Source organism: Mustelus asterias, chromosome 18 (genome assembly GCF_964213995.1).
Source record: "Mustelus asterias chromosome 18, sMusAst1.hap1.1, whole genome shotgun sequence".
Lineage (NCBI taxonomy): Eukaryota > Metazoa > Chordata > Chondrichthyes > Carcharhiniformes > Triakidae > Mustelus > Mustelus asterias.
Window position 1 is genome coordinate 27,435,182 of NC_135818.1, and position 27,452 is coordinate 27,462,633.

The 27,452-nt window shown below is 43.0% G+C and overlaps 1 protein-coding gene across 7 annotated transcripts in view; it reads left to right on the forward strand.

Annotated features, from left to right (window-relative positions):
* The window catches only part of ptgr2 (prostaglandin reductase 2), a 46,040-nt gene that overhangs the window by 5,835 nt on the left and 12,753 nt on the right, over positions 1-27,452 (forward strand). Inside the window, exons 2-8 of one of the 7 annotated variants that reach the window (XM_078233614.1) lie at positions 5,968-5,992; positions 6,326-6,402; positions 12,008-12,126; positions 14,129-14,320; positions 17,039-17,209; positions 24,945-25,154; positions 26,803-26,924. In XM_078233614.1, the coding sequence (XP_078089740.1) occupies positions 6,363-6,402; positions 12,008-12,126; positions 14,129-14,320; positions 17,039-17,209; positions 24,945-25,154; positions 26,803-26,924 (854 nt within the window). In that variant the 5' untranslated portion in view covers positions 5,968-5,992; positions 6,326-6,362. Of the gene's footprint in view, positions 1-5,726; positions 5,993-6,325; positions 6,403-12,007; positions 12,127-14,128; positions 14,321-16,611; positions 16,671-17,038; positions 17,210-24,944; positions 25,155-26,802; positions 26,925-27,452 lie in introns of those variants that run through there. The other 6 variants (XM_078233613.1, XM_078233610.1, XM_078233612.1 and 3 more) reach the window with 6 other exon arrangements.

Sequence of the window (27,452 nt, forward strand, 5' to 3'; positions counted from 1 at the left end):
GCGCATTCAAGTAGTTAAAGGAGTAGAGGGCGAGGGAGAGGTTGATAGCGTTTCATCAAATCAGGTCCAGATAAAAGCTGGAATAAAGACACTTTGCCTGAATGCACGAAGCATTCGGAACAAAGTTAATGAGTTGATGGTGCAAATCAGCACAAATGGGTATGATCTAGTGGCCATTACAGAAACGTGGCTGCACGGAGACCAGGACTGGGAGATGAATATCCAGGGGTATCAGGCATTTAGGAAGAATAGACAGGAAGGAAAAGGTGGTGGGGTAGCTCTGTTAATAAAAGATAATATCAGGGTAATAGTGAGGGATGACATAGGCTCTAAGGAACAAAACGTGGAATCGTTATGGGTAGAGATAAGGAATAGTAGGGGGAGGAAGACACTAGTAGGCGTGGTCTATAGGCCCCCAAATAATAAAGTTGAGGTGGGGGGGGCTATAAACAAGCAGATAAGGGATGCGTGCAAAAACGGAACGGCAATAATCATGGGGGACTTCAACCTGCATATTGATTGGCTGACTCAAGTTGGAAGGGGTGGGATGGAGGAGGAGTTCTTAGAATGCTGTCGAGATAGTTACCTTGAACAGTATGTTACAGAACCGACGAGGGAACGAATTATCTTAGATCTGGTAATGTGTAACGAGGTGGGTAGAATTAAGAATGTTCTTGTGAAGGACGCTCTTGGGTCAAGTGATCACAATATGGTCGAATTTCTGATACAAATGGAAGAGGAGAAAGGAGGGCCCCATACCACTGTCCTCTGTTTGAACAGAGGGAAGTACGATAGGATGAGGGCTGAATTGGCTAAGGTGGACTGGGAGAGCAGACTGGTAGGTAGGACAGCTGAGGAACAGTGGAGGATTTTTAAGGAGATCCTTTTCAGTACTCAGCAACAATATATTCCGGTGATAAAGAAGGACTGTAAGAAAAGGGATAGCCAGCCGTGGATAACGAAGGAAATTAAGGAGAGTATTAAATTAAAGACCGATGCGTACAGAGTGGCCAAAAATAGTGGAGAATCGGAAGATTGGGAAAACTTTTAAAAAACAACAAAGAACGACTAAGAAAGGGATAAAGAAAGGAAAGATAGGTTATGAAGCTAGGCTAGCTCTAAATATAAAAAATGATAGTAAAAGCTTTTACAAATATATAAAAAGGAATAGAGTGGCAAGAGTGAATGTTGGACCCTTGGAGGACGAGAGGGGGGATTTAATAGTGGGAAATGAGGAAATGGCTGAAACTTTAAATAAGTTCTTTGTGTCGGTCTTCACGGTGAAAGACACAAATAGTTTACCGAATATTAACTATAGAGGGTTGGTAGGAGGAGAGGTACTCAATACAATTAATGTTACCAGGGAGGCAGTGCTTGGTAGACTAACGGGACTGAAGGTGGACAAGTCCCCGGGCCCGGATGGAATGCATCCCAGGGTACTGAAAGAAATGTCAGAGGTAATCACGGATGCGTTAGTGGTTATTTATCAAAATTCGTTGGATTCTGGGGTAGTGCCGGCAGATTGGAAAACAGCTAATGTTACGCCGCTGTTTAAAAAAGGAAATAGACAAAAGGCAGGTAACTACAGGCCGGTTAGCTTAACGTCTGTAGTTGGGAAAATGCTGGAATCCATCATTAAAGAAGAAATAGCAGGCCATCTGGATAAGAATGGTTCGATTAAGCAGACGCAGCATGGATTCATGAGGGGAAAGTCGTGCTTGACGAACTTGTTGGATTTTTATGAAGATGTGACTAGTGCGGTTGACGGAGGGGAACCGGTGGATGCGGTGTTTTTGGATTTCCAAAAGGCGTTTGATAAGGTGCCTCACAAAAGGTTGCTGAAGAAGATTGGGTCACACGGAGTTGGGGGTCGGGTGTTAGCGTGGATTGGGGATTGGCTATCTGACAGGAAGCAGAGAGTCAGAATAAATGGATGCTTTTCTGGTTGGCAGATGGTAACTAGTGGCGTGCCGCAGGGATCGGTACTGGGGCCTCAACTATTTACCATTTATATAGACGATCTGGAGGAGGGGACTGAGTGTAGGGTAACAAAGTTTCCAGACAACACAAAGATAAGTGGAAAAGTGAATCGTGTGGAGGGCGTAGAAGGTCTGCAGAGAGATTTGGACAGGCTGAGTGAGTGGGCGAGGATCTGGCAGATGGAGTATAACGTTGACAAATGCGAGGTTATTCACTTTGGAAGAAATAATAGCAAATTGGATTATTATCTAAATGGAAAAAAATTACAACATGCTACTGTGCAGAGGGACCTGGAGGTCCTTGTGCATGAGACGCAAAAACCCAGTCTGCAGGTGCAACAGGTGATCAAGAAGGCAAATGGGATGTTGGCCTATATCGCAAGGGGGATAGAATATAAAAGCAGAGATGTCTTGCTGCATCTGTACAGGGCATTGGTGAGGCCGCAGCTGGAATACTGTGTGCAGTATTGGTCCCCTTATTTGCGGAAGGATATATTGGCCTTGGAGGGAGTGCAGAGAAGGTTCACCAGGTTGATACCAGAGATGAGGGGTGTTGATTATGAGGAGAGACTGAGCAGATTGGGTTTGTACTCGTTGGAATTTAGAAGGCTGAGGGGGGATCTTATAGAGACCTATAAGATAATGGAGGGGCTGGATAGGGTAGAGGTGGAGAGATTCTTTCCACTGAGAAAGGAAGCTAGAGCTAGAGGGCACAGCCTCAAAATAAAGGGGGGTCAGTTTACGACAGAGTTGAGGAGGAACCTCTTCTCTCAGAGGGTGGTGAATCTCTGGAATTCTCTGCCCATTGAAGTGGTGGAGGCTACCTCGTTGAATATGTTTAAATCACAGATAGATGGATTCCTGATAGGTAAGGGAATTAGGGGTTATGGGGATCAGGCGGGTAAGTGGAACTGATCCACTTCAGATCAGCCATGATCTTATTGAATGGCGGGGCAGGCTCGAGGGGCTAGATGGCCTACTCCTGCTCCTATTTCTTATGTTCTTATGATACCTTTACCAATTAAGAACCTATCTATCTCTATCTTAAATGCATTCAATAACTTGGCCTCCACAGCCTTCTGTGGCAATGAATTCCACAGATTCACCATCCTCTGGCTGAAATCATTCCTCCTCATCTCAGCTCCAAAGGGTCGTCTCTTTACTCTGAGGCGCTGCCCTTGGGTCCTAGTCTCTCCCACTAATGGAAACATCTTTCCCCATGTCCACTCTATCCAGGCCTTCCAGTATTCTGTAAGTTTCAATTAGATCCCTCCTCATCCTTCTATACTCCATCGAGTACAGACCCAGAGTCCTCAGACGCTCCTCGTACGTCAAGCTTTTCATTCCCGGGATCATTCTCGTGAACAAACAGGGATGATGTGGGACAGTCAAGTTAAGGTTAAAATTAACCATGATCATATTGAATGGTGGAGGAGCCTCGTGGGATGAGATATTATGATTGTGGCCTCAGTTCCACTTTCCTGCCTGCTGCTCATAACCCTTGACACCCTTGTAGATTTAAAAATCTGTTTAAACAGCCTTGAACATGCTCCTCTGCTCTCTGGGGAGGAGAATTCTAAACACTAACAACCCACCGAGAGAAGAAATTCCTCCTCATCTCCATCTTAAATGGGAGACCCTTTTTTTAAAAACTATACCTGTAATTCTAAATACCCCCATGAGCATCTATCCTGTAAAGCTCCTTCAGAGTATTTTCTCTTTTCAATAAGTTCAACTCTCATTCTTCAAAACTCCAATGAGTACAGGCTCAATCTGCTCAGCCTTTCCTCATAAAACAACCCCAGAATCCACCTAGCGAACCTTTTCTGAACTGCATACAATGCAAATCTCTCTGTTAAATAGGGAAGCCAAAACAGTGTACAGTACTCTGGGAGTGGTCACACAGTTGTAGCAAGACTTCCCCACTCTTAGACTCCACCCCCATTGCAATAAAGGCCAAAATTCAATTAGCCTTCCTAATTACTTGCTGTACCTGCCTGTGACATTTTTGAGATTCCTGTACAAACCACTCCATGATCCCTCTAATAATAATCTACTATTCTATACTTCCCTTCAAAGTGGACAACCTTACATTTTCTCACATTGTACTCTATCTGCCTAATTTTTGCCCACCCAGTCTATCTATCTTCTTTTGCAGACTCTTTGTATCTTCCTCACAACTTGCAATGTTGAAGCCCCAGCTGTGGTACTGTGTGGCTTTACTCCAACTCAGTTTCTTGTCAGTATTCAATCCTCTATCCATAGAGGATTACCTCAAATAGATTACCCTAATATCACGAGTTCTTGTGCAGTAACCTTTCATGTGGCACCTTCCAAATGCCCTTTGGAAATCCAAGTACACTATACCTACTGGTTCCCCTTTATCACCCTGCTTGTTACATCATTAAAGAACTCGAATAAATTTGTCAAACACACAATGCTGTTTCATAAAACTACACTAATTCTGCTTGGTTGTGATTTTGATTTATTATTGTCACATGTATTAGCATACTGTGAAAAGTATTGTTTCTTGCACGCTATATAGACAAAGCATACTGTACATAGAGAAGGAAAGGAGAGTGCAGAATGTAGTGTTGCAGTCACAGCTAAGGTGTAGAGAAGGAATCATTGTTATGATTTTCCAAATCTCTTTAATAATGGATTCCATCATTTTCCCAATGACTGATGTCAGACTAACTGGCCTATAATTTCCTGCTTTCTGTCCCCCTCCCTTCTTGAATAGAGGTGTTACATTTGTGGTTTTCCAATCCGCTAGAACTTTTCCAGAGTCTTTGCAGGAACTGTGCAGTTACTCAGACAAAGCAGGCCGGGTGACCACTTTGTGGAATGCCTTCACTCCACTCAGTCCGCAACTGCCTTACCATCTCAGCCTGCTACAGTGTTCCAGTGAAGCCCAGCGCCAGCCTGAGGAACAGACTCTCATTTTTCGATTAACCACTTGTACAGCTTTTTAGAGCCAACATTGATTTCAACTATATACTATGAACTCTGTCTTCCATTTTTAATTTATTTCCCCCAAGTGCCAATCTGTTTCTTATTCTCATGTTTTTGCTTTCACACAGCGCTGATCTTTATTCTGCTATTAACTCCCTATTCTGGATCAATGCTTTTGAATTGATCTTATTCTTGTCACATGTATTGGGACACAGTGAAAAGCATTGTTTCTCGTGCATTATACAGGCAAAACATAGCAATCAGAGAGTACATGGGGAGAAGGAAAAGGAGAGGGTGCAGAATATAGTGTTGCAGTTACAGGTAGGGTGAAGAGAAAGATCAGCTTTATGTATGATAGGACCATTCAAAAGTCAGCAGGAAAGAAGCTGTTCTTAAGTCTGTTGGTATATGTTTTTAGACTTTTGTATAATTTTCCCGATGGAAGAAGGTGGAACAGACTATGTCTGGGGTGAGTGGGGTCCTTGGTTATGCTGGCTGCTTTTCCAAGGCAGTGGGAAGTGTGGGTGGAGTTAATGAATGGGAGGCTAGTTTGCGTGATGGACTGGGCTACGTTCACAGCCCTTTGTGGTTTCTTGCGGTCTTGATCAGAGCAAGAGCCATACCTAGCTGATCTGGAAAGAATGCTTTCTATGGTGCATCTGTAAAAAATTAATAGTATTATCACTCTCTTTGCATTGAGTTCCATGACATCTTTGTCATTTAATTCTCCTGTCCTCTAACCTATCCCTGAATTTTTTCTCCACCTTTTCAACAGGATATAATTAATCATATCCCTACGTTTCTTCAGATCCGAAGAGAGGGCTCGAAACATTAACTCTGCTTCTCTCGTCACAGATGTCAGCAGAGCAATTTTTCCAGCACTTTGTGTTTTTATTTCAGATTTCCAGCATCAGCAGTATTTTATTACAGTCCCATTTCCCTGTTCCATCTCCATCGTCCTGCAGATATTTCCATTTCGAGTACTTATCCAGTTCACTCTTGAAAGTTACTGTTGAATCTGCTTTCTTTTCAGGAATCACATTCCAGATTGCAACTTGGTGAGTTTTTTAAAGAAATTCTCCTTGCCTGATTCTTTTGCCAGTTATTTTTGGTTACTGATCCTGATGCCAGTGGAAATAGTTTCGCTCAATCGAACCCCTTTGAAATTTTGCATGTTGCAAATTAATTTCCCCTTGACCTTCTGTGCTGTCAGTTCCTTTGTGTAATTGAAATAGAGAACAGGTTGTCAATTGGCTCAGTTGAGGTGTGAGCACGACATATCAGGGGGAAATAGGGCCAAGTTTCTTTTTACTGCAGTTTGTAAGCCCAAATCTGGCGTTTATGGACACCGTGACAAAATCAAACAAACTGTTTGTATCTCATTCCCTCAGGCGAACAATACCTGCAATCGGGTTTTTAACTTCACAGATGGGGTTGATTCAGCAAGTTGTATTAAACTCCCGGCCAGGTGAGTGTCATTTTAGCAACACATTAATTTGCTTCTTATGATAGCAATTTGTTGCAAGTTTTTTCTTTGTAATAAATTTTATGCAAGGAATTAACAATGACAGAGACTGGGTTTAAAATACAACAACATGTATTTATATATTGGGGTAATATTTCCGGTCGTGCTGGCCCTGGGAATCATAATGGGTGGGACAGAAAATTTGGCGGACCACTTAAAGTCTGTTGACCTTGGACAGGAATTTCCCATCTCGGGCCTGGCACGACTGGAAAATCCCACCCTTAGTGTCTTTAAAGAAATTAAATGGTTCTTTACAGGAACATAATCGAGTGTCGCAATGTGAGGAGTGACAATCTTCAAATGAGTCACTATGCTGAACTCCCCCTGACCATCTACCTCCCCAAACTTGGTTAACTCCCATGTTAGAATAGCAGGAGGTTCTCCTAGTTCTTCCTCACCCGTAGTAGACATAGGAATGTGATGGGTTATATCCTGTTGAAAACGTGGAGAAAAAGATAGGTTAGAGGGTGGGAAAATTAAATGACAAAGATGTCTTGGAACTCAAGGCAAAGGGAGTGGTAATACTGTTAAATTTTTACAGATGCACCACAGAAAGCATCCTTTCCGGTTATATCACAGCTTGGTATGGCTCCTGCTCTGACCAAGGCCACAAGAAACCACAAACTAGCCTCCCATTCATTAACTCCATCTACACTTCCCGCTGCCTTGGAAAATCAGCCAGCATAATCGAGGACTCCACGCACCCTGGACATACTTTCTTCCACCTTCTTCTGTCAGGAAAATGATATGAAAAAATATAAATGATATAAAAGTCTAAAAACACATACCAACAGACTCAAGAACAGCTTCTTCCCTGCTGACTTTTGAATGGCTCTATCATATTTAAAGTTGATCTTTCTCTTCACCCTACCTGGAACTGCAACACCGTATTCTGGCTGGCTGTTTATTCATCATTTACCTATTATAATAGTCCCTGCTTTTTAGAAAGTAATTCGCCCTACATGGAGAGTTTTGAGATTATTAAAATGTGACAGTGCTCGGTACAATTGCAATTTATCTCATCCTTCCTAAGGTATGAGTCATAGCTCTATTGATAACACTTTTGCCTCCAAGTCTTGAAGATTGTGGGTTCAGATTATACCCTGGAGATTGGAACTTAAAATCTAGGCTGACAATCCAATGCAGTACTGTGTTTTGGGGGGCATTCTGCCAGAGCTGTAAGGGCTGGCAGTGGGTGCTGACATTCATCCCTAGATTGAACTGTGTGCAGTCCAGGCCTCCAGGCCAGTCGTATGCACAGAAATAGATAGAAAAAGTGCCGGTCCCCACACATGTACATAAGCAGGAAAGCAGAGAAATACAATACAATAGACACCAGGGAATGCCTGATTCAGGACCTGGAACAAAAGCCCAGATTACAGGATGATTCTGGAAAATCCGGGATGGTTAGCCACCCTGCTCTGAGAGGGACTGTCTTTTCGATGAGAGATTAAACCAAGCCCCACCTGCCACCTCGGGTGGATGTAAATGATCTCCAGACACTATTGATGAAGGGCAGGGGAGTTTTCATGATGTGGAGATGCCGGCGTTGGACTGGGGTAAACACAGTAAGAAGTTTAACAACACCAGGTTAAAGTCCAACAGGTTTATTTGGTAGCAAAAGCAATATTTATCCTTCAACCAACATTACAAAAACAGATTATCTGCTCTTTATCATATTGCTGCCTGTGGGACCTTTCTGTATGTAAATTGGCTATCATGTTTTCCACATTCCTACAGTAACTGTATTTCCAAAGTGTTTCATTGTAAAGTGATTTGCAAAATCCTGAGGTTGCGCAAGGTAATATGTAAGTGGAAGTTTATTTTTTCAGTAACATTTGTGTACAAATATGATTGATTACAGGATGATGTAGATAGGGTGATCAGATGGGCAGAACAGTGGCAAATGGAATTTAACCCTGAAAAGTGTGACGTGATGCATTTTGGGAGGATTAACAAGGCAAGGGAATACATAAGGATTGGTAAGACGCTAGGAAGTACAGAGAACCAGAGGGACTTTGGTGTACAAAGATTCCTGAAGACAGCAGGACAGGTAGATCAGGTGGTTAAGAAGGCACGTGGGATACTTGCCTTTATTAGCTGATGCATAGAATGTAAAAGCATGGAGGCTATGTTGGAACTGTATAAAATGCTTATTCGGCCACAGCTGGAGTACTGTGTGCAGTTCTGCTCACCACATTAGGAATGACGTGATTGCGCTAGAAAGGGTGCAGAGAGATTCACCAGGATGTTGCCTGGGCTCGAGTGTTTCAGCTATCAAGAGAGGCTGGTTAGGCTGGGGTTGTTTTCCTTGGAGCAGAGAAAGCTGAGGGGGGAACCTGATAGAGGTGTACCAAAATTGAGGGGAATACATAGGGTAGATAGGAAGAAACTTTTCTCCTTTAGTAGAGTGATCAAAAACCAGGAGGCGTAGATTTAAGGTAAGGGGCAGGAGATTTAGAGGGGATTTGAGGAAAAACTTTTTCACCCAGAGGGTGGTGGGAATCTGAACTCGCTGTTTGAAAGGGTGGCAGAGACAGGAACCCTCACAACATTTAAGAAGCAGTTACATGAACACTTGAAATGCCATAGCTTACAAGGTGTTACAGACCAAGTGCTGGAAAATGGGGATTAGAGGAGCTAGGTCCTTGATGGCCAGTGCAGACACAGTGGGCGGAAGGGCCTCTTTCTGTGCTGTAAAACTCTCTTAATTCTATAATGCTGTACATTCTAATGACAATATCTTGAAGCAAATGCTTCAACTGCTTGTGAAAAATCTGATACCTGCAATGTACATGTGAATGTAATTCTAAGGTCCCTAGTTGAGACGAGTAAAAAGGATGCCCGATGAGGAGATAAATTGAGAGCAAGACCAATGTAGTTTTTGAAAGCCTGCAAGAAGACAGGAAAATTGAGGAAGATGGCAAGTGGAAATGTTTTGAAGGTCAGGCAAAGCAGAAATAATAAATTGACCTCTTTGATTTCAGCACACTGAAAGGATCAAAAACAGGGAATCGGCTTGTTTGGAAGTTAAGAGAAAGTAAATTGGAAAGATCAGAGGAGCAATGACTAAACTGGTAGAGATTTAAAATAGAAAAATATATTGATGGAATGAGAGATTAGTGAACACATTAGTGGATTCCCTTCTCAGAGGACATGATATTTATCTATCCAATGCTCAGACCTAATCTGTCTGGTGAGAACTGGGGAGAGAGCTCCAGGAGATTGACAAATCATGTAGAGCAATACAGCACAGAAGGTAGCCATTCAGCCCATCGTGCCTGTTCTGGCTCTTTGGAAGAGCTATTGAATATGCTCCGCTCCCCTGCTCTTTCCCCTGTAATGTCTCCTTTTCAAGTATATATCCAGTTCCCTATTGAAAGTTCCTTTTGATTCTGTGTCCGCCAACCTTTCAGGTGGTACATTCAAACCATCAGAACTTGCAGAACTTATTCTTTAAAGCAATAATTCTCCTTGGGTTTTTATGCCAAATTTGAAAGATGGTAAAAATTACTCATTTTAAAAATAGCTGATCTAATGTGCATTTAGTTTGCAGTGAAGTGAAATGAATCTGGAGGCAAGGATGCACGGAGTTTGCACAGAATTTACAGAAAGTGCATGGGATGTGGGGGTGTAATATATTGGCACGGATTGAGAATTGGTTAGCAGACAGGGCACAGAAAGTAGGACTAAATGGGTCTTTCTTTGAAGTGGCAGACGGTGACTAGTGGGAGTCCGCACGAGGTCAGTGCTTGGGTCCCAGCTATTCACAATGATTTGGATAAGAGAACCAAATGTAATATTTCCAAGTTTGCTGAAGACACAAAACTTGGTGGGAACGTGAGTGGTGAGGAGGATCTTAAGGTGATTTAGATAAATTGAGTGAGTGGGTGAATACATGGCACATGCAGTATAACATGTATAAATGTGAAGTTTTCCATTTGGGACGGAGAGACAAAATGGGAGAATATTATTTAAATGGTGATAAATTGTGAAATGTTGACACACAAAGGGACCTGGGTGTCTCAGTGCACCAGTCACTGAAAGCAAGCATGCAGGTACAGCAAGCAGGAAGGCCTATTGGCCTTCATTGAGTACAGGAGCAAGGATATCTTACTGCAGCTGTACAGGGCCTTGGTGAGACCACACTTGGAGTATTGACTGCAGTTTTGTTGTTCTTATCTAAGAAAGGATATAGTTGCTTTCGAGGGAGTGCAGTTAAGGTTCACCAGCCTGATTCCTGGGATGGCAGGATTGTCATGAGGAGAGATTGAGTCGACTGGGCCTGTATTCACTGGTATTCAGACTCATTTCTAGACTCAAAGGTGTCAAGGGATATGGGGACAGCGCTGGAGTATGGCGTTGAGATAGAGGATCAGCCATGATCATATTGAATGGTGGAGCAGGCTCGAAGGGCCGAATGGCCTGCTCCTGCTTCTATTTCCTATGTTAACCGAAACTGGCCATTCAATTCTGCAGGTCCATGCCAATGTCTGCTCTGCAGGGTGGTCCTCCCACCCTATCTCATTTCACCCATTCAGCAATACCTTCTACACACACCCTCGTTTGATTATCTATCTTCCCTTTAATTGCATCTATGCTGTCACTCTTAACTGTCCCTGCAAGTTCCACACTCTCAGTAGAGTCGTTTCTTCTGAATTCCTGGTTTGATTTATTATTGACTGCCTTGTATTTGTGACTTTAGACAATGCACCCCCCCCCCCCCTTCCCCAACAAGTAGAAACATCTTCTCTACATCCACCCATGTGGAATTGCAGAGTGATTTGTTTTGTAAGGATTGCAGCTCCAGCCTAGAACGGATAGGTACCCCTCACTGTGCCCATACACATTATTGCTTGTCCAACTTTTCTAGTCCTCTTCTGTGAGCTAGTGTCCACCCACCCTCTGTCATCTTATCCATGGGCATACTTCATGTGTGAGCCATGACTGTGAATACAAGGGAGCCAGCGTAGATAAGCCCACTTAGGTCTCCAGGTGAACGTTTCTGGCAGAGTGGGGCACTGGAATCAGGAGCAGGAAATGTCCATTTCAAATCGAATGGTTGTATCCCCATTGCCAGCTGAGTGACCTAGGCCTGCCATGCTCTGTAGTTTAAAATAAAACTCATTGTCGAGATGTAGGCATCACTGGCAAAGTCAGTCGTACAACGGACCGGCTGGCTGGGTCATTTTGGAGGCCAGTTAACAGTCAATCCATGATTGTGTTGGTTTGGAATCACTTACAGGCCCAACCGGATAAGGACAGCAGATTCCCTTTGCCAAAGGGTCTTTGCAACATCCCCACAGCTTTATGTCACTTTGACAGATGCCAGCTTCTTTATTTCCAGATTTATTTATAAAATATTTAAACAGAATTCCAATTCTCAAACTGCTAGTGGGATTTTGAAAGAGTATTTCTTGGATCAGCAGCATTGCACCCTATGATCCAGATAGCTCAGTGATTTGACAAAGAGCTATCGGGTATTTTGTTCCAGGATTCATCTCTGGAAAGAGGTAACTGTGTGTCCTCTCTTTTCTCCTGTCTTTAGGGAAAAATGGGGAGCCAGTGGCTGAGAATTTTAGAACAGAAGAAGTTTCTTTGCCTCAAGACTTGCAAGAGGGGCAGGTGAAAGTCTGCACCAAATACCTGTCTGTGGATCCTTACATGGTGAGTGCACATCCCTTTTAGATTGTTAGGTTGCACGAGTACACATTAATGACTGAAAGAACATAAGCCATGGAATTATACAATCTTACAGCTCTGGAAGAGGCCATTCAGCCCATTATGCCTATGTTGACTTGTTGAAAGAGCAACTCAATTTGCTCCATTGCCCTACAATTGTTTTCCTTTTTAAATCATAGAATCTCTACAGTACAGAAGGAGGCCATTCAGCCCATTGAGTCTGTACCGACCACAATCCCACCAAGGCCCTACTCCTGTAACCCTCATTTACCCCCTGACACCAATGTCAATTTAGCATGGCCAATCAACCTAACCCACAAATCTTTGGACTGTGGGAGGAAACCGGAGCACTTGGAGGAAACCCACGCAGACACGGGGAGAAAGTGCAAACTCCACATAGACAGTGACCCGAGCTGGAATTGAACCCGGGTTCCTGGTGCTGTGAGGCAGCAGGGCTAACGACTGTGCCACCATGTACCTTTAATGTATATATCCAGTACTCGTTACAAAGAACAGTACAGCACAGGAAACAGGCCCTTCGGCCCTCCAAGCCTGTGCCGCTCCTTGGTCCAACGAGACCAATCGTTTGTATCCCTCCATTCCCAGGCTGCTCATGTGACTATCCAGGTAAGTCTTAAACGATGTCAGCGTGCCTGCCTCCACCACCCTACTTGGCAGCGCATTCCAGGCCCCCACCACCCTCTGTGTAAAAAACGTCCCTCTGATATCTGAGTTATACTTCGCCCCTCTCAGCTTGAGCCCGTGACCCCTCGTCATCATCACCTCCGACCTGGGAAAAAGCTTTAAATTAATATTCAATTGACTTCCACTGCCCTTTGAAGCAGTGCATTCCAGATCACAACAACTCGCAGCGTTAGTGATTCCTTGCATTCCAGTCCCCAGTCTAGCATCCACATGCAAAATCACCAGCCATGATGTTAGCATTCTTGTTTGGCTTGAAGGCCAAAACCTAACCACGAACCTGCCTAGCAGACCATGCCAAGCCTTTGTGTCAAGGCATTCCTCCGTGTGTCCCATCCAATTAAATTTTTCACTGGTACCTAATTTTAAAGTGATATATTCATCGTTTGCCTTGTTTGACCGCACTTTTTAAAATTCATTCATGGAATGTGGGCCTCACTGGCAAAACCTGTTTACTGGGTGGCACGATGGCACAGGGGTTAAGCCCTGCTACCTCACAGTGCCAAGGACCTGGGTTCAATTCCCGGCTTGGGTGACTGTCTGTGTGGAGTTTGTACATTCTGACTGTGTCTACGTGGGTTTGCTCCGGTTTCCTCCCATAATCCAAAGATGTGTGGGTTAGGTGAATTGGTCATTTTTAAGTATTTAAGTAGAGCTAAAAGAAAAGGCGCCAAAATACACATTTGCCCAGATACCCTGAATATTACCTATTGTTATAATTTAGATGAGTGGCTGTGGGCTCTGTTAATCCATATAAAAAGGGATCCTTTAACCAAAAATGTTTGTTCTAGGTGACAGAGGTTGTGGGTTTGGAAGGTGCTGTTGAAGGAGCTGAATGAGGACAACATTGTTCCAAACCAAGGCCCAGAGTGAGATTGTGAGTGGATTAAACTGCCCAATCAGTGCCAAGGACAATGACCCAATGTATCATTTGGTGGCCTGCTCCTGTTTGGGGAACTATGCTGCAAACGTTGTCGGGCGCAATGGTCATTTTTATTCACTGGTTTGGAGATGGGGTCTTATCTGGTGTCTTCTTTGAGCATCTGCATTTGCTTAAAATATCTTTCAAAATTCCTGGGAAAGTATCTTTAATAATGGTTTGATGAGCATCACTGCTTCTGACTGCTGCTTACTCTGTCGCTTGCAAAGATCTAACAGAATGAAACAGTAGAACTGCGTGTCCATGGTGTTGGCAACTAATGCAGCAGAACCTTATCCGTGGTGGCAGTGAGTTAATCATTAATGCCCCAGGTTTTAACGGTTGGCTTTGACTTGTTCTTGACAGCGATGCAGGATGAATGAAGATTCTGGATCATCTTACTTGACTCCATGGCAAGTGTCCAGTATTATTACTGGCGGAGGAGTGGGTGTGGTGGAAGAAAGTAAACACCAGAAGTTTCAGAAAAACGATGTTGTGTCTTCATTCAACTGGCCCTGGCAGTCACAGGCCGTTCTGGATGGACAACTCCTCACCAAGGTAGTTTGCTATTTCATTGCGTGCAGTTACACTTGTTCAAACCCCAATGGCACTGAGCTAACTTAGTGCTGCCCTCAATCCCCACCCTCACATTTATTTTATAATGTGATTTTAAAAATGCACACCTTCTTTATATTGCAGACTTTGAAAACTTGAGTAACTATATCAACAATTATTTCTGGGACTCCATATTGGGGAATTTTTATTGGGATAAATTTTCTCTCATTGGTGCTGGGGGGATTTTGTTCTCGCATTGGATCCAAGTTAGACAAATAGGAATATTTTCTAAGTGCAGAGAAACAAGGAACTGGAGAAAAGCCAGTGGATAGCCACAAAAAACATTCAAAATATTTATAGAACGTTAGCTTTTATCTAAAATGGGGGGAAAAATGAAGTTCTCTTCTCAGTCACTGCCTCAAACAAAAAACAAATCACAAAGGAAACTTAAAACATCAAACCAAAATGTGACAAGAGGAGTCAATAATGTACCCCAATCTCTATGATATCCAGTGAGCACAGTTGTGTCCCTTTATACTTTTTGGGTTACCTTTTTAAACTCTTTCAGGTGTGTCTATTTATAGTTAAGCTCATGACCATTGCCTGTCTCCACCAATGCAGTTGTCTTAAAATGTAATTTCCAAAGGATGCAACCGCTAATAGATTGACAGGCTGCTCCAGCTCAGTTTCTGGTCAATGGTGACCCCAGCATATTGATAGTGGTCTAATTGAAGTGATTAAGGAGAATAAAGGATTAAATGAGAAATAATTTCCCCTGATAGGGAGAGTCCAGAACGAGGGGGGATAACTTTAAAATTAGAGTCAGGCCTTTATGGCAGGAAGCTGTTCTTCGCACAGAGGGCAGCTCTCCCCAGAAGATTGTGGAACAATTAATATTTTCAAGGCCAAGATGGATTGATCTGAATTAGATCCGGGTGTGAAAGACGTGAAACAAAAGGAGTTGAGGTACAAGGTGGCCCATGATCTAATTGAATGTCAGATCAGACTTGAGGGGCTGAATGGCCTTCTCCTATCCCAAAGTTCCATTATTTAAAAAAAGGGCCTTTTTCTGGAACAAAGAAGGTTAAGAATAATTAATACTGATTTTTAAATGTCCATAAATTCTTTCAAATGGGAATTTGGTCCTGGGAATTGTTGTGGGAGCGACAACCCCCCCCCCCCCCCCCCCCCCCCCCGCCATGCTGGTAAAGATTTGCTGGGAACTGACTCCTTTCTATGTGATAATCTTCTATAAAGTCAAGATGACTCGTATCCCTGTGATCATTTCTTTTAAGAAAGATGCTGACAATTTAATAGCACATTACATCATGGACAAAGGTGCTTCCTTCATTCATGGTGATTTCTGCAACTTATTAAAGGAGAAATTTATTCCATTGAATTGTTCAAATATGCCCCAGATATTTGAAAGGAGCTATTTCAGAGTCCAGCATGGGAATTTCTGCATGTTTTTAGTTTTAGTATACGATGGGTGAGACAGGCATTTATTTTTTTTATTCATTCATGGGACATGGGCATTGCTGGCTGGCCAGCATTTATTGACCATCCCTAGTTAACCTTGTTCAGAGAGCAGTTGAGAGTCAACCACATTGCTGTGGGTCTGGAGTCACATGTAGGCCAGACCAGGTAAGGACAGCAGATTCCCTTCCCTAAAGGACATTAGTGAACCAGATGGGTTTTTCCAACAATTGACAATGGTTTCATGGTTATCGGTAGATTCTTAATTCCAAATTTTTTTTATTGAATTCAAATTCCACCATCCATGGCAGGATTCGAATCCAGATCCTCAAAACATTAGCTGAGTTTCGATTTAGCACATAACTCCCCTTCCTGCGACATTGCTGGAAAATGTTGGAAAATCTCAACAGGTCTACAGCATCTGTGGAGAGAGAATAGAGCCAATGTTTTGAGTCTAGATGACCCTTCGTCAGAGCTGAGAGCAAAGAGAATCAGAAAGATGTATAGCAATGAAGGTGGTGGACAGGGTGAGAGAGACCAATGGAAATTCCATTGGAGAGAAGAGCAGTGGCGAGCCACATCAGGAGGGTGGCGAGCGTTGGGCTGATGTAATGGTGGTCATTTGATCCTAAATCACTTTTCAGACTCTGACAGGATTGGGTGAAGCAACAATTCTACTTTCAGCCTAATTTTACCTTCCATCAGAGACAAACTTGCATTTCTTTAGAATCTTTCGTACCTCTAGGATATGCCAAAACACTTTACATTCAAGAAGGTACTTATAAAGTGTCACCTTTATTTTAATGTTCAAACTGTAGCAGCCAGTCTATGCATAGCAAGCTCCCACTATCGACAATGTGATCATGACAAGTGGATGGTAAGTTGAGGGAAACTAGTTGTGGTAAACCACTGTTAGCTTATTGCTTGTGTGTGTGTGACATGCCTGGACATGCCCTTGCTGGCCCTGCCTGCGACTCCTCCCCCCCCTCCCCCCCCCTGGTCCAGGTATAAAGGTGACTGCTCCCCACCGCCTGCCTCAGTCTCTGGACCAGTTCATCGGCATGGGTGTGCTCCAAGTCTTTTGCTAATAAAAGCCTATTTGTTCTTGCATACAAACTAGTCTTTGCTTGCTTGATAGTGCATCACTAGTATTGCGCCTGGTCTTGTCAGCTTTATGTTGGACAGATGAGATTAAAATTGCTCTCTCCATTTTTCATTACACATGACCATTTGTCCATCTTACAGCTTGACCCTCAGCTTGTTGACGGACACCTCTCCTATTTCCTGGGTGTTGTGGGAATGCCTGGCCTCACCTCTTTGCTGGGCGTGAGAGTAAAGGGACATGTGAAACCAGGAGCCAACCAAACAATGGTCGTCAGCGGTGCAGCAGGAGCTTGTGGGATGTTGGCTGGGCAGGTAGGTGGACAAGTTCCTCACGGGCAACAAAAAGGATCCTGGTACTCATTCCTTCATCTCCTTTTACATATAGGGACCTCTTTCAGTGACCTTCTCCGCTGAAGCACTGACACCAGTCACGAGTAGCAACATGGAAACATGAGAATGTTCTACCATTCAGTGAGAACATACCTGATCTGTGTCTGAATTTCACCTCTGGGTACCATAACCAGACTACCTTTTCCTAATAATCTATCAAGTTCAGTTATGAAACCATCACTTGACCCCAGCGTTCACAACTTTTCCACAGAGAGATTTCCACTCTTCGCTTGCTGTTTTATGAAGTCTCCTCCTTCGCTCTCTCACTTTTGTGAAGTCTCCTTTGCACTCGCACTGTTTTGTCTCTGTCATTCTCTCTGACAGAGATTTGAGCTCTGCCATGTTGGGAAAGGAAAATCAATTTCAAGATAGCGTTACATTACGTCTGAAAAGTTGTAAGGAGAGTTAACCATTTCAGCACACGGTTGATTTGACTTTGTATCTGCCTGTGTTAGGTATGGAGGCAGAGTTGTAGAAATAATTAAACATGCAAATTTTGAGCTTAAACTGGAGAGATTGTAAGTAAGTGTAAAAGTCTTAATTTAGTAGGAATATTTAAGTGATAAAAATAAATCTCATTTTGGATTAATCTGGATTAGGCTTTTTGTTAAATTCGAAAATGTATTCTTGTTAGAACTGTCAATAAAAAGATAAATGGAAAGAATTATTCCGGAGTGTTTCAAGTGATGATGTCCATCTGAGCCAACTTACTCCACCCCTGCTGAAACAGAGTTAACCATTCTATCCCAGACAGGATGAATCTTTGTGTTATAAAATTTGCAGTAGTTTTAAGACATAAAATCAAAAATCTAACAAAAGGGGAGTCAACCTTTAGTGGTGAGTTACATAAGGTAGAATGGGAGTGTGTGTTTAATGATGGGAATTATTATACTGCCATGGTGCATTCTAGTTGAAATGTGTGGCATGGGTATGTGAAGTAGTGAATCAACCACAAAACTGGAAGAATAGTTCTGAACACACAGCACGCCCTGTTGTAAATTTTAAATATGGGAATGTTGAAATCTGTATTAGAAGCTAGACGGGCTAAAAGGGAGAGCCCGCCTATAACACCAAATTAGCAGAGCAATACGATTAGAGATTAGGGAAATAATTCAGTGGAATAAATGAGAAAGGAAAATGAACAGGGTAATAAAAAATATGTTATAGAGGAGCTGATAGTAAACAGAAGAGGACAGAATGAAAAGTGGGATTCATTGGATACAAGAGAGACATTTAAAGACATTCTAGGAAGGAGAACGCAGTTTAGGTGATGGCTATAGATGAAGGAACAAAGTTTTCTTAAAGGAAAGAAGAGATAAGATAGACACTAATGGGCAGCTGAAAGCCCACAACACTGTTTTCTGAGTTTGGGATGATTCTGACATAAGAAAATGTGCTGTAAGCAAATTACCTTAATAAAATGATATTATTTGGGATAAGAACAAACAATCAAAATAAATTATGGCCTGGAATCAAATTGAAAGGTTTGATTTCAGTTTCAAAGATGTTATTAAGTTATAGAATTCGGGGAAAAAAAGATAGATTCCAGAGGACCGGGAGAATGTTATTTGTGTACAAAGACTTTTCACTGGAAAAGGGGTAAGACAAGTATTGAAGACTTTTTAACTATTACAGGAATTTTATGGAAGATTATGCCCGAGTGGTAAAGCCCTTACAGGACTTGATAAAGGGAGGAAGGGCTAGTCAGGTAAAGATGGAATGGAGAGATGCAGAAGTACAGGCTTTTTCAGATTTGAAGCAGGCTTTGGTGACAGCCCCAGCTTTGGGACTGCCAGACATCACCAAACCATTCCACATTTGCTGTGAGGAAAATGATGGAATACAGGTAGCTGCAGTTGCTCAGCGGCATGGGGACAGATTGAGACTGATGGGGTATTACTCCGCTCAGTTAGACTCAGTTGCCAGAGGGATACTTCAGTATGTGAGGGCACTAGCTTGTGCTTCGTGGGTGGTCAGTGTGTCAGAGTCCCTCACCTTAATGGGAAAAATAATCCTCCATAGTCCACGTACTCAGGAATTTATTCCAGGCAGCTAGTGTTCCTTTAGAAGCAGCAGCAATAAAAGTTCAAGCTCACAGGAAAATTGAGAATAAAGTACAGCAAGGAAATCATTTTGCCAACCAGGCAGCAAAGGCCTTAGTGGGACAGGATTCGGAGTGGACACAGCCTGTAGGGTTGACAGCTGTGTCAGTTGAAGACAGCCCAGATATTGATGTAAAACAAGTGCCGGAACAAGCAGATGAAGAGGAAAAGGAACAATGGAAGAAAGATGGAGAGTGGAAAGGTCATGATGGAATATGGAGGAGAGAAAGGAAAATAATAATTCCTAAAGTAATACAGCACTCTCTGCTGAAGATTTATCATGGAATAGCACATGAGCAGGGACAGAATGCTTGATATATTGAAGAAATGTTGGTATTGGAAAGAGATGGGGTGAGAGGTAGCGAAGTATTGTCTGAGGTGTGCGCATTGCACCCTAGTGGAGCCAGGACATCCCTGCAAGATTAAAATGGGAAGTCAACCCAGAGCCAAAGGACCCTCGGAGAATTTACAAATGGATTTTACAGGGCCATTCATTACCATGGGTACAGGGAAAAGTGTACTGTTTAGTAATTGTAGACCAGTTCACTCGATGGATTGAAGCATTCTCATGTAAAGATGCCACAGCTACAACAGTAGTTATGATGTTAGCAGATGAGATAATTCCCAGGTGGGGAATGCCTCTTCAGCTGGATTCTGATCAGGGAACTCATTTCACGGGGAGAGTTTTGAAAGAAGTCTGTCGAATGTTGGGAATACAGTTGAGTTTTCACATACCATATCACCCTCAGAATTCAGGGATGTTGGAGAGGATGAATCGAACACTGAAGAACAGTTTAGCCAAGGGTATCTTAGAAGAAGGAAATAACTGGGTGCGAGCCTTGCCTGCAATATTACTGCGCCAAAGGGCTGCTCCTGCTCATGGTACAGGATTAACTGCTTTTGAGCTGATGACAGGGAGAGTAATGGGCCTCCCAGAGGATGCAGTTACAAGTGGAGAAGAATTAGAAATAAGCCGAGGCACAGTATTTCAGTGTATCAGGGATCTGATAGACCATCTGCATTTTCTCAAGAAGCAGGTGATCACACAACAGCAGCACCGAGATTGCACTAAGTTGGCGGGAGAAAGTACTCCCAAGTTGCCTTCGCCAGGAGATCAGATAATGATGAAACTCATGACAGACAAAAAGGGGCTAGGAACTCGCTGGAAAGGGCCTTTTGAGGTGGTGGTTACAGGGCAGGCACGTGCCCTAATTAATGAGAAGTGCGGCCTGCGCTGGAGACACTGGACTCAATTAAAGCCGTACCCCGGGGGTAAACCCCAAGATAGCAAACTTGACCCAGCAACTGAATAATTTATTGTAGTGGTAGAAGTAGAGAGAATCTGATTTGATCAAATTTATTCTGATTGCTAAATTTAAGGCCGCGAGGCCATCTGGATTGTATTACACATTATAAAAAGTTAAAGTTTATTTATTGGTCACAAGTAGGCTTGCATTCACATTGCAATGAAGTTATTGTGAGAACCCCCTAGTCGCCACACTCCGGCGCCTGTTTGGGTACACTGAGGGAGAATTTAGCATGGCTAATGCACCTAACTAGCACATCTTTGGACTGTGGGAGGAAACCGGAGCACCCGGAGGAAACCCACGCAGACACGGAGAATGCGCAAACTCCACACAGACAGTCACCCAAGCTGGGCATCGAACATGGGTCCCTGATGTTGTGAGGCAGCAGTGCTAACCACTGTGCCATCATGCCATGCCGATTATATGCTAGCAGAAGACATTTGGAGCTCTACAATGAAAACTACAATCAAGGCACAGCTCCAATCAAAATTGACTGGACATCCCCCAACACAGAAGCAAGTCAAGTTGCGAGCACATGCAAAGTGTGGCGTGGTGATTGTGCAAGTTTTGTAAAGGGGCTGTAGAATGCATGTGATTATATCTTTTTAGTATTGAATATACAGATTTTGACTCGGGTGGGACCAGCAACTGAGGTCCTTCAGCATTCCTCTCGGGAGGTACATGTTAATACTTATATATGGCACACACATATGTTAGATTGACCAGTCAGGCTAAGTTTTTGGGTATGTTTGCACATCCCCATACATGCAGGAGTGGGAATACCATTACAACCAATGCCCTTAACATGGTCAGAATTGGTAATGGTGGATCAAACAGCCCAGAATTCCAAGTATCCTGGCTACCCAATACCAGGATTCATCAGTAGAGAGGTAAGGAAAGAATTTCATATGAGGAAAGATTAGGTCATATAAACACATATACACCTATCTATAACCTAGGGAAACCAGCTCCTAGTTTAGTTTTAAAACAGCAAACATCAAAAGGGATATATTGTGCTAGAAACATGGAAGGCCTGTGGGAAAACTTAGGCATGAGTGAATGTGACCACATGGTAGATCGAACCACCTGGCTATGCCCGAGTCCACCCAGTCATGACCAATCTTGCCATATTTCTTATTGCTTTAGAGGCAACAGTTATCCAACTCTGAATGGAACATATTGGATTTGTGGGGATAGGGCATATCCTTGGCTCCCTGTCAGATGGAAGGGGTTGTATTACCTTAGATATGTAATTCCCATACATATATCACACTCCTAAACTCCCTCCCCTGTCAAGACATCAACAAGCTATTACAGAAACAGACCGGTTCTTTGGCATATTGTTTCCCCAATATGGAGTAGCTGAAGTGATGCGTGAAATTCTGGTTCTACGCTCCATTTTGGAACAAGTCGCCAATGATACAGCAACCGCCCTTGCTGAGGTTAATGATGAGATGGTAGCCAGGCACACTGGTACTTCAACACAGATTGACATTGGATTATATCTTGTCAGCAAGGGTGGGACTTGTGCAGTGATTGGATCAGGGTGATACACGGACATACCAGATAGTTCGGAAAACATAACTAATCTGGTTAATCATATCAGGAAAGAGGTGAAAAAACTCAAAGACCCTGAACCATTTACCTTAGGTGTTTGGCTCTCAGGCTGGCTGGGCTCCTTGGGAACATCAATCCTACAAAGGATTGCAATATTCTTCATGGTGATCTTGGCATTGATGGTGCTTGTCAATGTAATTAAGTGTGCCTATGCACGTTATTCAAGTCACAGAAGGGATGGTACCAGTGATGGCAGTTAAGTTGAGCAAGCAAGGATACAAAGTGACCAGCCGTCCTTCAGGACACACACAAATGAGTGTTGGGACACTTCTATTTAGTGACCTTATCTTGGGCTATAGCCAAGGGCCAAAAGCAGGGACTGATGGGCGTAGTATAGAATTCTTAGTATGAGGCCCTTCATTTTAGTCTTACTATAATAAGTAGACTAGGTTAAGGTAATTATAAAGTGAGAATTTTATATAGTGAGAATTCACAATGTGCCTGGAACAAAACATGCAAAGGTATTATAAACTGCGAAGGGTAGTGTAACTGTATAACCACCAATTAGCCAAATATTATAAGCTTAAACTGTATTTTCAATATATATGTATTGTGCGCCTTGGCCAACTTTGTTCTGAATGCAGCATGATGGGAAACAGTGGTAGACAGGCCAAATTCTTTTAATACAATGGCGCACAGAAAGGCAGCTTCTGTTATCTGTTTTTGGATATGCGAAAGCAAGTTTAATAGGGCTGGTATGTAAGGGAGTGGATTTGTTCATGTGTAGCGAGGCTGGAGAAGTCTCTTAAGCTGATAAGGAGAGGCCAGATTCGGGCAGAGAATTACTCCTTTTGCCAATTAAGATTCGCAGCTACAAGAATGGCTTTCATTACTGGAATTGACGTGGGTTAGGTTTCCTAGGTAATGGGGGAAGAACCTACAGGGGCAATGAACTAATGATCTCCTATTCCTGTTGACAGGTGGAACGTTATTGGCTAAGGTAACAAATGTTTAATATTGTGATTGGACTCTCCAGTCTGATTGACGAGGCTGGGCGGGATATTAAAATGTTCAGAATAATATAACAATTTTACAATTGCGAGATTAGCTCAGAGAGGACAGTAAACCCTCATTGACTGTGTCTTTCTCCTGATGCATGCATTAGTAAATAAATTCCCTTTCATTCTTTAACTATATACTGTATTTCGCAGTCTATGTATTGGTTGAGTGAGGTCAACTAAATACAGGGCACCCCAGGGGGACACCTCAGAAAATTCCTCTTACAGAGTTCCAGTCTCTCCTCAACAATGGAGACCTTCTTCCACTTTGTCTCTCTTCCCTGGCATTGTGAATCTGCTTCTGCAAATATGTGCACACTCACTGGCCTTTGTAACTGGTCCATCACTGTGCCACTGCGGCTTGGAGCCCTTTAGCATTGCTGATAACTGACCAGGGGCCTTTGCTATGAGGCCACTGAGCTTCTCTCTGTTCATGTCTAGTGCTTGGGTCATCACCTTATTACCATGTTTCATTGCTGCCCTTTGTGCCATGCAGGGCTGCAAGCCTGTCAGATCTCCTCAGATAATTGAATCATTTGCAACCACACTGTGAGTGTTGACCTTGTCTGAAAACTCAATCACAGGTATCGTGGCGAGGCTTGCTGGCCTCATCCTCCTGTCAAGTGGGAAAAGTACCTGCTGCTGACCCCTTGCCACTTGAAGGAGCACCTCCAGGGAGGTATCACTAACGCTGGGCACCACTCTGCCTCTCACTGCAGTCATCATTTGTGTTTAATCCTTTGCTTCCCCTACCTTTCTGGTGCCTCTCTTGGAGATACTTTTAATCCAAGTGCAGCCATCCCTTTAAATACGGTAGCAACACTTTAACAGCCAAGTCATCCTCCACCCCCTCAAGAAGAGTCATATGGACTCAAAACATTATCTCTGTTTCTCTCTCCACAGATGTTGCCAGACCTTCCGAGTTTATCCAGCATTTCCTGTCTTGTTTCAGATTTTCAGCATCTGCAGTACTTTGCTTTTTTCTGGTTGCAATTTTTGAATTGGAATTAGTGAACAGCTATTTGGCAGCCTGGTCACAAATTACCCAACTGATTGAGCTTGTGACCGCTAGGTTATTACATTAATACCGTAATCACTATAATATTGTACTCACACTGAGTCCCTTGACAAATAGGGGACAAAGTCCAAGAAATCTGATGTCTCTTTAACACCCACATCTTTGACCAAGCTTTTGGTCACCAATCCTATTGTCTCCTGTTTTGTGACTGCGTCAATTTTGTCTGATTATGTCCCTGTAAGCAATATTTTCCTGCACTGGAGGTGCTGTATTCTTTAGATTCTTGATAAGAAAGAGGATGAAAGGTTATTGGGGTAGGTCAATGTGGGGTTGCGATTACAATCCGATCAGCCATGATCTTATTGAGTGGCAGAGCAGGCTTGATGGGCCGAATGGCCTACTGCTTCTAATTTGCATGTTTGTATAGAAATGCAAATTTTAGTAATTACCTCATGCCCAAAGAGAGACAAGTGTATCGTCATGTGTTAAATGGATTCTGAACTTTCATCTTGTGTTTAGGAATTTTGATGAAATCTATTTTATTTTGATAAGCAGGTCCATTAGAAGGCAGTGGGTCAATTGGTAAAACGTTTAACATTGTAACTGTGTTCTCAGATTGGACGTCTTGAAGGATGCTCCAGAGTGGTCGGGATCTGTGGCACAGATGAGAAGAGTCAGATTCTGATCTGTGAGATGGGCTTTGATGCAGCCATTAACTATAGAAAGGATAACATTGCAGAGAAGCTGAAGGAATACTGTCCATGTGGAGTGGATGCTTACTTTGACAATGTCGGTGGGGATATCAGCAACACTGTCATTAGCCAGGTAAGGATCTTAAAGATTGAGGGAATGTAGTGAGGCACAGGCAATAAGTAAGGTTTCTCCTAGTGGGTGAAGGTGCCTCACCACTACTCCTGATTTCTATTCCGCCTTCCCCAGTTAGGATAACATATTACTTTCCGTTCTTTGCTGCCAATCAAAACATCCAAGACCTCCCTCTTCCAGAGTACATTGCCTACAGCTGGTTGAAAGCCTGCCACCCCACTGGGCACTTGTACCTCTTGAAAAACTGACAACAACAACTCAACAGATGATGATTAAAGTCTAAACATGAAGCATTGAAGCACTACTGAACTGTTTGAAGTCCATCCCATCTCCTCCCCCATTCTCATCTGACAGGGTGGCTTAGTTATTCCTAGCAGGCAGCGGAGATGGTCTGATCTGTAAATTAGCACACAGGGTCTCAGCTAATTGGAGGAAAGGTTGATTCTTGCAGCTCCCCAGGGTCTAGACAAAGTCCACTGCCTCATTGTGATTGGTCAACACCCTGTTGAACAGGTGTAGGCCATTCAGCCCCCTCCACCAGTTGTGTCATTCGACAGAGCATTTGTAGCTCCATATACAACAACAACTTGCATTTACTTTGTGCCTTTAATTCATGGGATGTGGGCATCGCTGGGAAGGTCAGCATTTGTTGACCATCCCTAATTGCCCAAGGACATTTCAGAATCAACCACATCGCTGTGGGTCTGGAGTCACATGTAGGTCAAACTGGATAGGGACAGCGTTGAAGCACATTAATGAATCACATGGGTTTTTACTACAATCGAAAATCCCACTAGTTGCCATGGTGGAATTTAAACCCATATCCCCAGACTATTAGCATGGGCCTCTGGATAATCCAGTGACGTTACCATTATGCCACCATCACCTCTTAATGTAGTGAAACATTTTGAGACTTTTCACTGGGAGTGTTGACACTGAATCAGTAGGGGAGATGTTAAGACCAGTGAGCAAGAACTTGGTTAAGGAGATAGATTTTAAGGAGCATCTTAACGAAGGTAAGTGAGGTAGAGAGACAGAGGAAATCTCAAAGCTTAAAGTCTCAGCAACTAAAGACTCAACAGCCAATGGTGGCGGAATGATAGAAATTTACATGCCTTTGATCCTTATATTTACCCAACTCTATATACTTATCCAACAAAACTCCAGCACAATCAGGAACAAAAATTTCATGTCTTCCCCAATTTCTCCAGATTTCCTTTGGAGAAAGTACCTCCTGATTTCACTCCAAAAAGACCCAGTTCTTCATTTGAAGGCAATTCTCGCATGTTCTGGATTCTCCCAGAGGAAATAACTTCTCTTTAAGAGGATTTGATGGGGTAAATAAAAATCCTGATTATATCTTGCCCCAACTATCTAATCTCGAGGAAATACGAAACAGTTTCTTATAATTTAACCTTTTCAGTCCCATTATGATTTTGTAAGGTTAACATAGGAGCAGAATGAAGCCATTCAGCCCCTCAAGCCTGTTCTGCCAATCAATGAGATTATGGCTGATCTGCTCCTTAACTCAATAAGCCAACCTTTTCTCCATGCCCTTAATATCTTTGATTAATAAAACTGATGCCCCATAATTACATTTTTGTTTCTACATTAGCTGAATATGACCATGTATATCTCTTAAACCCAGATGAATCAGAACAGCCACATCATTCTTTGTGGCCAGATCTCCCAGTACAATAAGGATGTGCCTTATCCTCCTCCACTGTCTCCCCAAACAGACACTATCCTAAAGGAGAGAAATATCACAAGGTAAGCAGACCAATCCGATTACAAATAGTGTGTGTGCGAGTGGTTTTTCTCATATCTTAGTTCAGTAGCAGGAAGATTCTCAATAACAGACAGGTAACACTGTGAATCCATCTTCCATGGACAGAGCCATCTTTATTTCAGTCCATGAGGGGGGTTAGTCTGACCTTTATATCAGTCTATGGGGGGGTTAGTCTGATCTTTATAGCAGTCCAGGGGGAGGGTTAGTCTGATCTTCATATTAGCCCATGGAATGGGTTGGTCTGATCTGATGTGAAGAATTGTGAACTTTCAAGAGCCATGCAACATAGTCATGGTCATCACATACACCGGACATAAGTGTCCCACTGGATGTCAACCTCCAAATCAGCTCTAGAGCTCTGATCTCCACTCATCGGGACTGTCTGGAGTGGGGTTCAGACCCTGACCATTCTGACTTAGGTGGGAATGGCTACTAGTTAACCAAAGGCTTGCTCCCCTTATCAAATGGCAGAGCAGGCTCGAAGGGCTGAATGGACTTGCTCCTGTTAC